This window comes from Megalobrama amblycephala, linkage group LG11, assembly GCF_018812025.1.
Source record: "Megalobrama amblycephala isolate DHTTF-2021 linkage group LG11, ASM1881202v1, whole genome shotgun sequence".
Lineage (NCBI taxonomy): Eukaryota > Metazoa > Chordata > Actinopteri > Cypriniformes > Xenocyprididae > Megalobrama > Megalobrama amblycephala.
In genome coordinates this window covers 30,978,520-30,993,059 of record NC_063054.1, presented here as the reverse complement: position 1 = coordinate 30,993,059, position 14,540 = coordinate 30,978,520, and the positions used below count along the sequence as shown (strand labels likewise).

General features: G+C 37.3%; 2 protein-coding genes across 2 annotated transcripts; both read right to left on the bottom strand.

Annotated features, from left to right (window-relative positions):
* Positions 1-2,613: 2,613 nt before the first annotated feature.
* gja1b (gap junction protein alpha 1b) lies at positions 2,614-7,403 on the bottom strand. Its single transcript, XM_048207404.1, has 2 exons — positions 7,247-7,403; positions 2,614-5,386 (listed from the first exon to the last, which is right to left on the bottom strand). Exon 2 carries the CDS (start codon positions 5,368-5,370, stop codon positions 4,228-4,230), a length of 1,143 nt encoding a protein of 380 aa, XP_048063361.1. The 5' UTR covers positions 5,371-5,386; positions 7,247-7,403; the 3' UTR covers positions 2,614-4,227.
* A 393-nt stretch (positions 7,404-7,796) lies between these two features.
* gja13.2 (gap junction protein alpha 13.2) lies at positions 7,797-10,626 on the bottom strand. The gene is made up of 2 exons (XM_048207405.1): positions 10,385-10,626; positions 7,797-8,960 (listed from the first exon to the last, which is right to left on the bottom strand). The coding sequence occupies exon 2, from the start codon at positions 8,929-8,931 to the stop codon at positions 8,095-8,097; it is 837 nt and encodes a 278-aa protein (XP_048063362.1). The 5' UTR covers positions 8,932-8,960; positions 10,385-10,626; the 3' UTR covers positions 7,797-8,094.
* Between the last annotated feature and the right edge of the window lie 3,914 nt (positions 10,627-14,540).

Below are 14,540 nucleotides of genomic sequence, written 5' to 3'. Positions count from 1 at the left end.
ATACTTCAAATTGATGACTTTTGAATATAATTGGAATAGAAATGAAATGAAGACAATGATGTAGCGCTTGCATGTCAGAAACTCCTGGTAAAATTGCTAGCTTTAATACTTCACATTGTTTTCCACGGAAGGAATTGGCAAAGCCTGAGGTCACATGCCTCAGGTCTTCCTGCAGACTTCCTGTTGGTGCCGCAGAGGCCTAACCTATAGGGCGGAGCTCATATGGCCTACAGGCAACATGATCTCACTTTGAATAAACGGCAAGGGACTAAAACAAGGCAATATATGAGGTGAGACTGAGACTACTGACAGTGTCAGGTGATGATATTGTGAGAAATGAGAGAAAGAGAAAGTTAAATCCTCTTGCTGACAGAGAGAGTCTATTAGTGCTGAGTTCCTGTGACTCTGTGCATGTTCTTCAGCTTATTAGACATGTTTGTGAGCTGCTCTTCCATGTTTAATAAAACCACAGCTTTTCTCTCAGCAGTTCTAGTCCATCCAGCAGTGGAAAATTTCAAAGAAAAATGCGATGAGGACGAATCCAATTTCTAACCGCACGGAAAACTGAGACACCATTTGGGATTGGCAGCTCTCGCCATTGTAAAATTGGAAGCATCCTATTGTTTTGCTTTGCTTATGCTTATATAAACAGCAGGGAATGGGCAGATCTCTCAGGAAACATGACTGTGCATGATATCCACAGTGCCTGGAGGTGCAACGCAGCCAGTCTGTGAGTGTTGACCATCTACAAAGCATTGGATGTTTTTTAACACCCTGCGTGCTTGATAGCCGGCATTCCACCACTCTAGCTGAGCTCCAGGAAGAGTCGGACCATTTGCGGGAATCACATGTGATGTTCTCATGTACCTATACACAGAACTGCTGCCGTATAGAAGCAAGAGACAGATGCATGCAGAGATTTAATCAAAAATCTGATCTCTCAGCAAGATGATCATCACAGAACTGATGCTTTTTGGAATTGTGGATAAAGTTCCCCAGAACATTTGTTGCAAACTTGCTCTACATGGATACAGAGGGGGGAAATGGTTTATATCTGATTGTGAAAGATGTGTCATTAAAAAATAAAGTCAGGCGGGTGTCCAATATAAGATGTTACGAGTGAAGCACAGCAGCTGTTTTATTAAACATGGGCGACGTCATAATAAAACGTCCATTGGACATTTTTAGTCAAACTTAGCAGCTTTAACATGGATTCCCAGCACCACCCAGGAGTTGTGGTATGGGTGGCAGTATGGGCACAGGAAATGTAACTCACACACTGAGGTTTCCAGTAGTCTGTGGGCAAAAGCCTGCTGTATGTGCATTTTGAGTGACTCTCTTTACTTCAATTGACTCTCTTTACTCCTTACTCTCTTTCCCCATCTCCCTCTGTAAAATAAACTGTACCTCAGACATGTTTACCCATCCCTTGAGTGGTTTCTCTGACGTCCAATCTGTTTTATTGCTGAAATATTTTGTGGTATTAATGGTGACTTAGCATAAAGTATTTAAATTGAGAAATGTATAGATAAACAGTGACAGTAAATGATTTCCATTTCAAACAAATGCTGTTCTTTTGAACATTTCTATTCATCGAAGAATAAAAAATAAATTAAAAAAAATGCATCACGGTTTCCAGAAATATTAAGCAGGACAACTGTTTTCAACACTGACAATAATAAGAAATGTTTCTTAAGCAGAAAATCAGCATATTAGAATGATTTCTGAAGGATCATGTGACACTGAAGACTCAAGTAATGATGCTTGGCCATCACAGGAATAAATCACAAAACAGAAAACAGCTATTAAACTGTTAAATTAATATTTCACAATATTACTGTTTTTACTTAGCTTGTGGTGAGGATAAGACTTCCTAACTTTTGAAAGATAACGTATGTGTATATACAGAAGACGCTGGGCTTCAAGACCTCTTTTATTTATTTATTTATTTATTCATTTTTGCACCAGCTGATTCCTTTCTTTTATCTTGTTCTGATGAATAACTTCAGAATGTATCAGTTCGGCCTCTGGTATATGCAATAGCATTGTGTGATAAATCTGGTCTAAAAAGATCTGCATTAATTAGCATTAGATCAAAGTCTCCTGCTTTTTTTTACGTTCTTCTGCTCTAGCCACATGTGGTCCACAGACTCGGCCCAGGCATATGGTTTTATTTAGCTTTGTGGAAAGGTTAAATAGGAAACTTGGATAAGAGAAAAGGCTCTGAATCTTTTTATATGATGAAATTTTGAAAGTTTCTGGGGCATTTTAAAACATACATGTAAAAACTTATCAGTCTTTTGGTTTGCGAGTCAGTCTTGGCGTAGACAGATCTTGGCCGTTACACTGCGTTTGTCTCTATTGCCTGTTTAAACACGGTGGTTTGTGTAGGGCTAATTCTCTTGGATAAAAAGCCTGCACCAGACTCCTTTAGATACTGGCACCAGACAAATTGCAGTGCATTTTGTCTTTTTTTTTTTTTTTTTTTTTTTTTTTTTTTTTTCGTGAGCCTCTCGTTGGGTGTAAACAAAAATACTGAAATGAGTAAGTGTATATTGGAAAGCATTAGTGTGGTCATATAAAAGAGTTTGACTGAGACACACAAATACAAAATGACAAAGAAAAAATCTTTATTGGTTAAATTGCTTTTTCACAGATTTGATTAATGTTTTTGTTTGATTGCTCGGTTTTTCCACTGCCATGCATACCGTACAACAGCGGATTCCCATGGAATGGCATTACATCAGTGTTGTTCTGATTTAAAACCCAATATGCGCTATTTACCAGATGCAAAATCTTGCCTTAGCCACTCAACGGCCCAAACCCAAGGATTCTGTGAGAGCACTGTTAAAGTGTAGTGATTTTACGCCTTGTAGTGTGTTGTAAAATAAATTAGTTACGTGCATAACAGAGAACTTCTCGTCATTTTTGCATCAAATAACACCCTAGCCAAAATCTCAGTGCAAACACCATTGTAGCTGAAAAATCCATGAGCCTCTGCAAATGAGTACCAATACTATGATGCACAATTTGAAAAATCAAAAAAAAAAAAAAAAAAGAATGTCCATAATGAAATTTCATCTACTAGTGTTTGGTAGTTGTGGAGCTACGCTGGCATATATCTCTTAATATAACTGACTAAATATTAGTCCAGCTCTAAAAAGCAGTCTTCTAAAAAAAACTCACATTTGTGAAATAGCTTGATTTACAGTACTAAAACTCTATCTCTCAAGCAGCAATGATTACATTGAGTTAGAAAGGTCATTCACTCCAAAGGTAAGACATTAATTCTACTCATTCTAATTCAAAACTAATTAATTCCTTCTGCCCTCCAAAAAGAAACAAAGGAAAATAAAATGCCATTTTTTTTTTTTTTTAAAGAGAACAAAAGTAAAGCCTTTCTCTCACACACTATTTAGGACAAATTTCAGTAAAAATCAAAATGCAGAAAAGAAAATCAAGCCGTGTAACAGTTGGTACAGCAGCTCAGTCCCACACATAGACATTTCTAATTCATACCACCACCCAAAAAAAAAAAACAACAAATATCATCAAATAACAAAAACCGACACCACATAAATTCAAAGTTTATCAGGAAAATGACAGTCCACTGTGATTAATAAAAATCCATATTTGTTGATGAATATATTGCTGAAATTTGGATTATTGTCAATAAATATGCACTTGGATGGTATTAATTATGTAGACATGACCTTAAGTAGTAGTCAATCTTCATCTAGTGGTGGATATCCTGTTAATCTTTATGAATAAATAAATATTAATTCATGACTGATTTGATGTCATGCAAACAAGTGACGTAACCATAGGGGGGGTTAGAACACAAATCTACACACACTGTAGGAGTGCAACATGTTAAAGTGGAATTGTTGTGTGGCATTTTAATAAACCCAATGCGAACAAGCAAACAAAATCAATCACATCACCAAGGCATATTCTGGTGGGCAGAATCGAGAGACGCGCCAGGTTTGGCCCCGCTTGTGCCCCTTTGAGTCCCCTAGCTGTTCGGTTGTTAGGGCATGTTAGCTCTGCTAGTTTCAACATCATTATTAATGAATAGTACCTCCAGCAGTGTGAGTAATTTTATGTCTCTGTATCGACTAGAGTCTAGAGAGAGGAACTTGCCCCGCCCCCTCAGTACAGGAGTTCAGCGCGTCTCACTGCCTGTGTCAGTCCTTTAGCGTCGTGACGCGGCACCGAGTCGCGCGGCTAGACGTCCAGGTCGTCGGGCCTCGCTCGACTGCTCATGCGGCTGCTTGCGCGGCTGCACGGCCGGGCATCTATCAACGCCAACGGCTGCAGCTCGTGGCCTGGCGTCAGTTTCTTGGGATCGTGCGTGTCGTCGGGGAAGTCGAAGGCCTGAGCGTGCGAATTGGAGATGGTGCTGCCGTTCTGGCCTAAACGGTTCTGTTCTGTGCTGTAGTTGGCCCAGTTCTGCTCGTTGGCCTGCTTGTTGTAATTGCGACAAGAGTTGGTCCGCTCGCCGGTGGCTAGTTTGTAGCCCGGAGGCGACATGGGCGAGAGCGGGGCGGTCGGCGAGGAGCAGCCATTGTAGTAAGCGTATTTGGTCGTGGACAGTTTGGTCGGTGTAGGGCTCAAGGTGCCGGTCGGGAACTGGTTTTGTTGGCCTTTCACACGGTCCTTGATCCGTTTGAAGAGCACGTAGAAGAGCTCTATGATGTTGAGCAAAAGTGAGACGAGCGAAACCACCAGCATGAAAATAATAAAGATGGTCTTCTCCGTTGGCCGAGAGAGGAAACAGTCCACCCGATGGGGGCAGGGCGAACGCTCGCACGTGTACACGGCGGACAGGGTGAAGCCGTAGATGTACCACTGGATGACCAGGAAGGCCACCTCAAAGACGGACTTGAAAATGATGCTGACAATGTAGGTGCGCAGCAGGGCGCCCTTCATCTTCACCTTGCCGTGCTCCTCCAGGCCGTGCTTGAACTTCTTGTGCTCGATCTTCTTCAGATGGACCTCCACGTCGCCGCCGTCATTCTGCACGGCCTTCAGCTCCTCCTCTTTGCGGTTGAGCTTGACCTCCTTGCGCATCAGGTAGAACACGTGCGCCAGGTACAGGAGCGTAGGCGTGGACACGAAGATGATCTGAAGCACCCAGAAGCGCACGTGCGAGATGGGGAATGATTTGTCATAACAGACATTCTCGCAACCGGGCTGCTGGGTGTTGCACTTGAAAGCTGACTGCTCGTCACCCCAGGCCGACTCCACTGCTGTTCCCAGAACTAGGATCCGGAAGATGAAGAGCACAGAGAGCCAGATCTTTCCTCCGGCCGTGGAGTAGGCCTGCACCTTGTCAAGAAGTCTTCCCAACGCACTCCAGTCACCCATCTTGAGGGAGTTCTAGCTGAAAATAGAAAGCTCAGATGTAATAAAACGTATTTAGACAGTTTTGGACACTTTGGCGACACTTGAATAAGTCTGAATGTCTTTGTATTAGATGCAAAATATCAAAGTGACATCTCTGAATAAATAACATTATAATTTTAAACCAAATAGTCCATTACTTTTAGTGAATGTATGAAGTCAGTTCTCCTCAAGTTCATACATAACTGTTATTTTATATATATATATAAATAATATATATATATATAAAAGTCACTTGGTTTTAGTAGTTATGTAATGCAAAGACATTCGTACATTTTAAAGAGTGGCTTATGTGTCCTCACTTTTTTTTTTTTTTTTTTTTGAGGCCACTGTAGTGTATTTTTCTGCACATAAAGCACGATGAAAGTGTTAGTTTCAGCACCTGCTGAGGATGTTATTATGAAAATAATCATGAAAACTGACCTCAAGATTATCATAATATAAACTACACCTGGTCTCAGATAGCTCGGATAACAAACATGTGGCTCGCACACATAGGGGTTAGGTTTAGGGTTGTAAAGATAACTGCCAGCACTTGTTGTCTTTTGCTTTATGAAACAAAAGTTCTCGAGTTAATGCTACCATGACAGTTTTTACAGAAAGTGAGTCATCATCTACTGATTAAAACATCTTAAACATGAAGAAAACATGACTAAGCAGGTCAGGATATTGCTTGACTGAGGAATTTAAAGACACTTGTTTATTTAGCAAGACTTTGGTCCCTTCAGTTACATCAGAAATGTTTAAATACAGTCAAAAACATTCACTTGAAATCTGAATTGAACTGGGAAGCAAGTCTTTGATTAATTCCCATGTGCAGCATGGAAAATCAAATATCATAAGGAACTGTTTAAGAAGTTCTAAAGAATTGCCTGATTCATGTGGTGCAGGCATGATGAAGAGCATCCCTTCAATATCCTGGACAATTTGTGGGTCTCGTGGCACTAATAAAGTTTAAATGGGGTATGTGGAATGTATATTATGACAGTTACCTTGTTAAAGTCCATAAGAAACATTAAGGGGGGAGACATCGAGTATTTTTGTTGTTTAGACATCAAATGGGCAGAAAGCAGGCTCGTCTCTCTGTAATGTCGCATTCTACTTAATCTTGGATAGTTATACTGAAGTTTATAGTATAAGAACTGCTTATTTAAACATATAAAGTGAAATGAAATTGTCATTAAATTGATTCCACAAAATTATGTAGGAATACTTGAATTACAGGTTAAAGTTTTGCTACAGTAAAGCCGCTTAACATTGTAATAAGGAACTGAACAGCGCCGCCTACAGCGCGTTGACAACGCAGGCGAAACAGATCGTTTTTCACCAGAAAGTCGTATTAGAGTTTTAAAAACAAAGGCAGAAAAGAATAAAAATTGTTCCATAAGAAAAAAATAGTTGTTATAATTAGTCCCAATTAAATTCATGTCTTTGATTCCTGCTTACATTTTTTCTTCAAAACTTAATTCCAGTCACAAAGTTTTTGAAGTTTCTGTCATCCCATTTTTGTTTTTATTACTGAAATGTCTATTAAAAGTCTTGTTTCTACCGAACGTGCTATCCACAACAGACGTAAATAAATACCAAACGTCAATATGGTAGGCTATATTATTGAACCACATGATAACATATGAATCATATCATGATTCATATACTTTCGTAAACTTCTAAACTCACTGAAAAGTTGTTCAAAATAATATGTAATATGACTAAAAACTTTTAAATTCATTAAAAGTAACTTTCCACTGTGTTGCTCAGTTCTGAATATTAGTGCCGCTATGGGAAAAAAAAAAAAAAAAAAAAGTTTGGAAAAGTTGTAAGACTTTCTGTAAAAACTTACCTGGAGAGAAGTAAAGAGAGGAGAGCCCTGTAGGGACTTACTCCGTCACCTCTGAAGATCAGTCACCAAATCCAAGTAAGCGACTATGGAGAAACTGAGGCACACTTGTCAAACTTTCCCTGCTTATAAGAGACTCGGAGGGAAGAAAGTGGAAAGCAAGCAGACGCACAAAGTTTGGCAGTCACATGACTGGCTACGTCGTTTTTTTGGGTCCTCCTCATACACTCGCCTGATGAGCTTCTTCAACTCAACGAAAACTTTATGACATTGTCGAGAATTTGACAATTCACTAAAAGTCATATAATATAAGAACGTTTTCATTGTGCATAAATGATCTGTAAAGCAGTATTATACAGTGATTATGAACAACTATATATATAGCAATTATATATATATATATATATATATATATATATATATATAATTTATTTTTCATATAATATAGTGATATATTATAATATAGTGATAACTACATAGCCTGTGTTTTTAATAATTTAATAGCTCAATAGCTGATCCTTGTCTCTGTAAGAAAATAATTGATACACAGTCATTTTCATTTACACATTTATTCTTGGTTTATAAAAACTTGTTGAAAGTTGAAATAAAAAGGCTATAAAAACTATAGAAACAGACAAAAAAAAAATCACTGGCCTTGTAGTGACAGAAGTAAGGGGGTTAGTGAGTGCAACTCAAGAAGATTACAGCGCCATCTAGTGTTCAGTTAATACAATTAACAATATTTTTCAAGTTTTACCATAATTGATTATATTACTATTTCTGAATAAAGTTGATTATATTAGTTATGTATTTTTCTAGAAGTGTTACCAGCCTGAATATGACACAATGACTTATGGCTCAGGTTTGGCTTCATCAAGACTGCCTTTTCTTTGACCCCATTTGTTCTGCAAGGCCGTGTTTAACTCATTGTGTCTCATTCCATTAACAGGCTCAAGTTCTACCGGAAAAGATGAAGGATAATGGGATTCACCAGCATACATCGCAGTCTTATATTTCTTATTCCCCCTACTTATTCTCTTACAAAGCAAATAGAATATTTCTAGAACATTTAAGGCCAGAGACACACAAGCCACCACCAGCATGAAGATAATGAAGATGGTTTTCTCTGTGGGTCTGGATATAAAACACTCTGTTTCTGTCGTACATGGCAATGTTTTACAGTGGAACTTGTGCGGCATGATAAATCCAAACAGATAATACTGTCCGACGATGAAAGCCACCTCGAAAATGATCTTTATAAACAGTTGGGTCAAGTAGCTACCCAGCATGGTTCCTTTGATCACAATCTTCCCGTTTTCGTTTGTGTATTTTGGCGACTTCGACATCGGGTTCCTTTTCTGCTCCTCTCTCAGTTTGTTCTCTTGGTGGATGACATGTACCACATGGCCCAGATACACCAAAGTCGGAGTGGAAATGAAGATGATCTGCATGACCCAGAAGCGAATATGCGAGATGGGGAACTTCCAGTCGTAGCACACATTTTCACAACCAGGCGTGTTGGTGTTGCATACTAAGTTGGATCGCTCATCACCCCACACGCTCTCAGCTCCTGCTCCCAACACCAGGATCCTGAAGATGAAAAGGACGCTCATCCATATCTTGCCAATGACGGTGGAGTGGGACTGTACTTTGTCCAGTAAAGCTGAGAGAAATCCCCAGTCTCCCATAATTGGTTGCTCAGTTGCTCAGAGCTTCCCTGGAGGATAAATAGGACATTTACACTACATTATCCACAATTTTGTTTCTATAGGAAAACATGGTGATCACAAATAATATTTGAGGGTTAGAGTGAATTCACGTAAATGTTTTTTGATTAAAGTGTACTTAAAGAGTTAGTTCACCCAAAAATGAAAATTCACCCTCATGTCATTCCAAACCTGTAAGACTTCAAAAAGTTCATAATGAGATTGTAAAACTAATCCATATGAATGGTTTAGTCCAAATTTTCTGAAGAGACTCGATCGCTTTACAGTATATGATGAACAGATTGAATTTAAGCTTTTACATTGATCAGCAAACATCCAAACCTGCTTGACCCTTGAGAACAAACCTCTTGTGGAAGCTCAAACTTGCTGTGTAACACACAAGAATGAACCTCATTGGTTCTTGTGGAAACACACGAGAGTCAAGTGAACGTCAAGCGAACATGCTTGAGCTTCTGTTGGTTTACCACAACTGATGTGTGAGTTGATGAATGCTTATATGTGAATAAAAGCCTAAATTCAATCTGTTCATCATATAAAGCGATTGAATCTCTTCAGAAAATTTGGACTAAACCGCTCGATTCATATGGATTAGCTTTACGATCTTTTTATGAACTTTTTGAAGCGTCAAAGTGTCAGTTGCATAGCTGTCAATGGAGGGACAGAAAGCTCTCAGATCTTCATTTTTTTGTTGAACTAATCCTTTATTTTTTAAGTATTGTAAGTATACACTTCATAAGCAAAAAGTATTTTAATCAAAACGTTCATGGAAGTTGGCACCTTATAGTCACTCTGAATGTTACAAGACAACAGCGACTGAGTTATTTTCATGGACTACCACACACTGACTATTTTGCTGTAATGTTCTCACTTCCCAATTTTTTTTTATAGTTTATTTAAAGCGCTTGCTCAGTGTCTGTTTTATACATTTCATACTCACCAAATTCTAAAAAACTTTGTGCCTTGTAAGCTCAGAGTATTTGTCGCCAAGCAGGCATATAAAACTGGACCTATTTTGGTTTAATAACCGAATAATCTGAAACTTTTGAGGCCTAGTTATTTTCTAGTGATGTTTCTAGAATGCTTTCTGTAAGATTTGATACAGATAAGATGGGGATTACACATTAAAAAAAAAAATTAGAAGTCTGTAAAATATATTATATAGATGTAATTACATACAGGTAATTATAATAACACAGTACAATTTAGAAACATGTATGTATTTAATAAGTGCAATAAATGATTCATTTAAATGTTAGTACATAGTAGTTAAAGACACCTAATAAAAAGTGGATCCGATTAAGTTAACAATAACTATCTTCTTAATTATTTGAATATATTTGATATTAAAGTCATATATTGAATATGTACAGTAACTGTTAAAATCATACTCCAACAAATTCGAAAATATTCTTACCCGAATGGATGCGTCCAAATGGTAATTTCCCGTAAAGAAACAACTACTATTAATGATTAAAAAAATCACTCACAAGTCTGTTTTCAAATAAACTTATTTCCTTATTCAGCTTGTTGACTATTCTACAACAAAACAGTTAAATATAACCGTAAATTTTGGTCGCTTTCAATGAGGTCACAGACTTTCAGATGGGACTTGAGTGTTTCAGTCCGTCATCTTATACCCGTGACGTGATTTACCTATATCTTAAGGAATACTGAACGCTCCGCCCAACTGAATGATAAAGAAAACCAGTTTAAACCAGACATTTTTCACTTCTCTATTTCTGTTCTTGTTAGAAGCACTGGAAATTAGTCACATCATGAGTCCAGTTGCAGCATACTTTCACACATTGGTGAAATTTGGCTGATTCATCAACTTTGGTTATTTCTCTAGGTGGAAGCATTGTTTATGTGATGCTGGTGTGGTGTAGTGGCTAAAGATCGGGGGGGGGAGAGGAGAGAGAGTGATAGGGCCAATTCAATATGATAGGGATTATTAGGAGGCCATGATTGGCAAGGGCCAATGGAGGGAACTTGGCCAGGACAGCGGGGTTACACCCCTACTCTTTATGAGAAGTGCCGTGGGATTTTTAATGACCACAGAGAGTCAGGACCTCGGTTTAACGTCTCATCTGCAGGACGGTGCTTGTTACATAGTGTCCCCATCACTATACTAAGGGCGTTAGGACCCACACAGATCACAGGTTGAGCACCCTCTGCTGGCTTCACTAACTCCTTCCAGCAGCTACCTGTTTTTTCCAGGAGGTCTCCCATCCAGGTACTAACCAGGCTCAGCCCTGCTTAGCTTCAGTGGGACAATTGTTGAATATTAAAGGTCCTTTAAGCGATGTCACGCATTTTTAGGCCAAAACATTTTTTGTCACATGCAGCAAACATCTCCTCACTATCCGCTAGCTGCCTGTCCCCTGAACACACTGTAAAAAAAACGCAGTCTCTGTAGTCGCCACAAGCTCCAAAAACGGCAACAAAAACAAACTGGTGCAGCCTGGACCACGAAACATAATAAACACGCTCCAGCCAATAACCGACAAGAATGATTTTAAATGCGCGTTCATGACTGTTTCAGGAAGCACGGAGGGGAGGGGGAGGAGGAGGATGAGGGAGGGTCTAGCTAGCCTCTGTTTTGTTTGACAACACTTCGAACGTCAACAGGAAGTTACTCCACCCAGGATCGCTTAGAGAACCTTTAATGAAATCTGATAGCTTTTTGTCCCTCCATTGACAGCCTGCACAACTACCACTTTCAAGCCCCAGAAAAGTAGCAAAGACTTCATTAAAGTAATCCATGTGACTCCAGTGGTTTAACCTCAATTTTATGAAGCAATGTGAGTGCTTTTTTGCGCAAAAAGCATAATTTACCACTTTATTATAAAAATCTCCAATGAGTTCATGAGTACCACGACGCATGCATGTTGTGTTAACGTGAGAGCAGATGTTGCGTGAACGCGCATTGGAGATTAATATTTTGTTCTCGTCACTTCATAACATTAAGGTTGAAACACTGTAGTCACGTTGACTATTTTAACAATGTTTTTACTACTTTTCTGGATCTTGAATGACGTTTATTATGTTGCACGGAAGATAAAAAAAACTCTCGGATTTCATCAAAAATATCTTAATTTGTGTTCTGAAGATGAACGAAGGTCTTGCGGGTTTGGAACAACATGAGGTCGAGTAATTAATGACAGAAAAATGATAGCAGCAAATTCTAAATTGTTACCATTTAAAAGCTTAAATTCTGTATTTTGTCCAATCCATTAACCTTTTCTCTTCATTACTACAGTGGGTGTACAAGGATAGTCTACACCCTTTCATACTGACAACCTGGATACATTGACTGGTTATTGTTTGCTTTAGTGATACACACACAAGCTTTAGTCAGTAGTTATTATAGATTTATGGAAGTAACTTTTCTGATCGATGTGACCCTAATCTCTTCTGGTCAGAAGTGGACTTGGGAGGCAACAGTGGAATTAAGTAACCCTAACTCTATCAGGTGACAGAACTGAGAAAAAAAGGGAGAAATCAAGGTCAGTCAGGGGACCAGTTCTCCTCTGGCCAAATCAACGAACATGGTGTGATTGTGATTCAGGCTGCGGCACAAGTTAGACTTCAGATTGTGGATTGGTAGCATTAACCCTATCCCTAGTCCTAGCCCATCTTAACCCTAACCCTACACTCTAAAAAATGCTGAGTTGTTTCAACCCATGTTTGGGTCAAATATGGACAAACCCAACCAACCAACTAATTTGACCCAAACATGGGTTGAAACAACCTAGCATTTTTTTTTTTAGAAAGTAGGTACATGTAGTTAATTATTATTACTCAGTACTTAAATGTATTACACTGTAAAATAGACACCTTAAAATAACGTGTAATGTAATATTTTAAAGTTTTGTTTGTTTAAAGTAAATTGATAAAGCTTGATGAAAACTCACATCTCAAGCTTTTTACAGACACTGTTGTCTGCCTTGTAAATAAGTACACTGACTTTTGAGACAGTTGCTGCCAAAATGGTTAGTTGTGGTGGAAATGGCGTCACAACTGAGTTTTCACACCAAATTTAAACATGATGATTTCACTCTTTGTTTAGATCATTGTAGTTTTCAATGAATAATATTTTTTGATGACTGATTTAAAGTTTAGATATTTGAATTCATAGTAAAATGTTTAAAAATGACTTTTATATAACAAAATGAAAAAAGTTTAGGTTTAATACAAATCAACCCAAGATTTAAAAGTGCTTTGTAGCGGAAAAAAACAATAGCCATATAACCTTCCCTTATTTTATATTTTTTAGTTTTAATTTTTATATTTTATATATATATATATATATATATATATATATATATATATATATATATATATATAAAAACTTACATTTTATATTATATTTACAATTTTATAAATTTATATATATATATATATATATATATAAATATATAAATATAAATATATATATATATATATATATATATATATATATATATATATATATATAATTTACATTTTATATTATATTTACAATTTTATAAATATATATATATATATATATATATATATATATATATATATATATATATATATATATATTATATACATCAGTGGTTCTCAACCCGCGGCCCAATGCCGACCACAATTAAAAATTAAATTAGGCTATAGCTTTACAATTTATTTTTGTTTTTAAATTTAAATTAAAGTGAATTAAACAAATATAAATGAGCTATAATGCTTTATATATATAAAATATAAAATTTTTATTTAAAATCATTTTGGTGAACATTTATTATTTTCAGACATGAGACCTATAGGCAATGTAGGCCTACTGACGCAATCAATTAACGAACACTTACAAGCGTGCGCTTTGGAAGAATTCCTAAAGTAGCCATTGTTTTTTGTAAATTGAGGGATTTTAATTCAATTTTTAAAAGACTGAACTCAGTAAAAAAAACACAGATTGACCCGGACAACCTCTTTAATTTCAAGTAAAGCCTTGTGTAATCTCCCAGTAAATAAGGAGTTGTATTTCTCAAGGATTTGAATTTTTGTTTAATTACGTGTAATTGTGGGAGAGAGATCTGCGGTCAGTCATCCTGACAATGAACTTTTAGCCAGTCTTGAGTCTCTGAGTAATTTCTGCTTAAAAAACACTGACACTGATCTCATGTCAGATGCCTACGTGACTGAGATCCAAAAAAGGGGGCAACTGAGGGCCAGCAAATGTTTGAACTGACATGATAAATAACAAATATTTTTCACACTCAAGACCTGAAAAACTGCACCAACCCTTCAGTGATCAAAAGAAATACTGTCTCAAGCACTGATAGGTCATCTTGCAGTGACATATTTACTCATAAGAAAGCTCAAATTGATGAATGAACCATAGTGTTCTCTCTTATTGCTACTATTTTTGAAAATGAAAGCGTAGAGAAGACGGGAAATGACTTAAGTACAGGATCATCAGAAAATTACGACAAACTCAACATTTTAGAGAACATATGCAAACTACAACACCCCCATAATGTGATGTCAGTTCATTAAACTGTGGACTGAAAACCAAATATTAAATATATAAGAACTAATCGTTTTAAACA

What these genes read in the sequence shown, in the direction of transcription:
- gja13.2 (XM_048207405.1), bottom strand. Translation starts at nt 8,931, where the DNA reads ATGGGAGACTGGGGATTTCTCTCAGCTTTACTGGACAAAGTACAGTCC.
- gja1b (XM_048207404.1), bottom strand. Translation starts at nt 5,370, where the DNA reads ATGGGTGACTGGAGTGCGTTGGGAAGACTTCTTGACAAGGTGCAGGCC.